Source organism: Sturnira hondurensis, unplaced genomic scaffold (assembly GCF_014824575.4).
Source record: "Sturnira hondurensis isolate 20B ecotype Veracruz unplaced genomic scaffold, ASM1482457v3 Scaffold0016730, whole genome shotgun sequence".
In the NCBI taxonomy this organism is placed as follows: domain Eukaryota; kingdom Metazoa; phylum Chordata; class Mammalia; order Chiroptera; family Phyllostomidae; genus Sturnira; species Sturnira hondurensis.
In genome coordinates this window covers 47692-48844 of record NW_028089361.1, presented here as the reverse complement: position 1 = coordinate 48844, position 1153 = coordinate 47692, and the positions used below count along the sequence as shown (strand labels likewise).

Sequence of the window (1153 nt, the reverse complement as noted above, 5' to 3'; positions counted from 1 at the left end):
CTATATACCCAATAAAAAAGCAAATATATGTGGCATTTGAAGAATGAGTTGATGGTCGAAAGGGAATTCTAATGAGTAACGGGAGTAGACACGTTTTAATGGAGCCAGATCATATACCAAATATGGAAATGATATTTTGTATTCTAAATTAGAAATGCAGAATTTATTCTGTTACCAATGGCAAACTAGTTATTCATTTTTTCTATTTTTTGGTAGTCTCCTGCACCATATGGAACCAGGCAATGGTACACATATTTCAGAATTTCATCTCCTGGGACTATCAGAGGAACCAGAACTGCAGCCCATCCTCTTTGGGCTCTTTCTTTCCATGTACCTGATCACTGTGTTGGGAAACCTGCTCATCATGCTGGCCATCAGCTCAGACTCCCACCTCCACACGCCCATGTACTTCTTCCTCTCCAATCTGTCCTTGGTAGACATCTGTTTCACCTCCACCACAATCCCGAAGATGCTTGTGAACATCCAGACGCAGAGTAAAGTTATCACCTATGCAGGTTGCATCACCCAGATGGATCTTTATATACACTTTGCAATGTTGGATGACTTAATTCTTACTGTCATGGCTTATGACAGGTATGTGGCCATCTGTCACCCCCTGCACTACACAGTCATTATGAACCCCCACCTCTGTGGGCTGCTGGTTCTAGTGTCCTGGATCATTAGTATTCTGAATTCCTTGTTAGAAAGTTTAATGGTGTTGCAGCTGTCCTTCTGCTCAGACTTGGAAATCCCTCACTTTTTCTGTGAACTCAAAGAGGTGGTCCAACTTGCCTGTTCTGACACCTTTTCTAATGACATTGTGATGTACTTTTCAGCAGGGCTGCTGGGTGCTGGTCCCCTGGCTGGGATCCTATATTCTTACTCTAAGATAGTGTCCTCCATATGTGCAATCTCATCAGCTCAGGGGAAGTATAAAGCATTTTCCACCTGTGCATCTCACCTCTCAGTTGTCTCCTTGTTTTATGGTACAAGCCTAGGTGTGTATCTTGGTTCTGCTGGTACTCACAGCTCACAGTCTAGTGCAGTCACCTCAGTGATGTACACTGTGGTCACACCCATGCTGAACCCGTTCATCTACAGTCTCAGGAACAAGGACATAAAGAGGGCTCTGGAAAGATTCCTTGGCAGGTAG

General features: G+C 43.9%; 1 protein-coding gene across 1 annotated transcript; it reads left to right on the top strand.

Moving 5' to 3' along the window:
* The first annotated feature begins 223 nt into the window (after positions 1-223).
* LOC119001555 (olfactory receptor 7A17-like) lies at positions 224-1153 on the top strand. Its single transcript, XM_037066945.1, has one exon. The coding sequence runs from the start codon at positions 230-232 to the stop codon at positions 1151-1153; it is 924 nt and encodes a 307-aa protein (XP_036922840.1). The 5' UTR covers positions 224-229.

Coding starts and splice junctions, on each gene's coding strand:
- LOC119001555 (XM_037066945.1), top strand. CDS start 230: ATGGAACCAGGCAATGGTACACATATTTCAGAATTTCATCTCCTGGGA.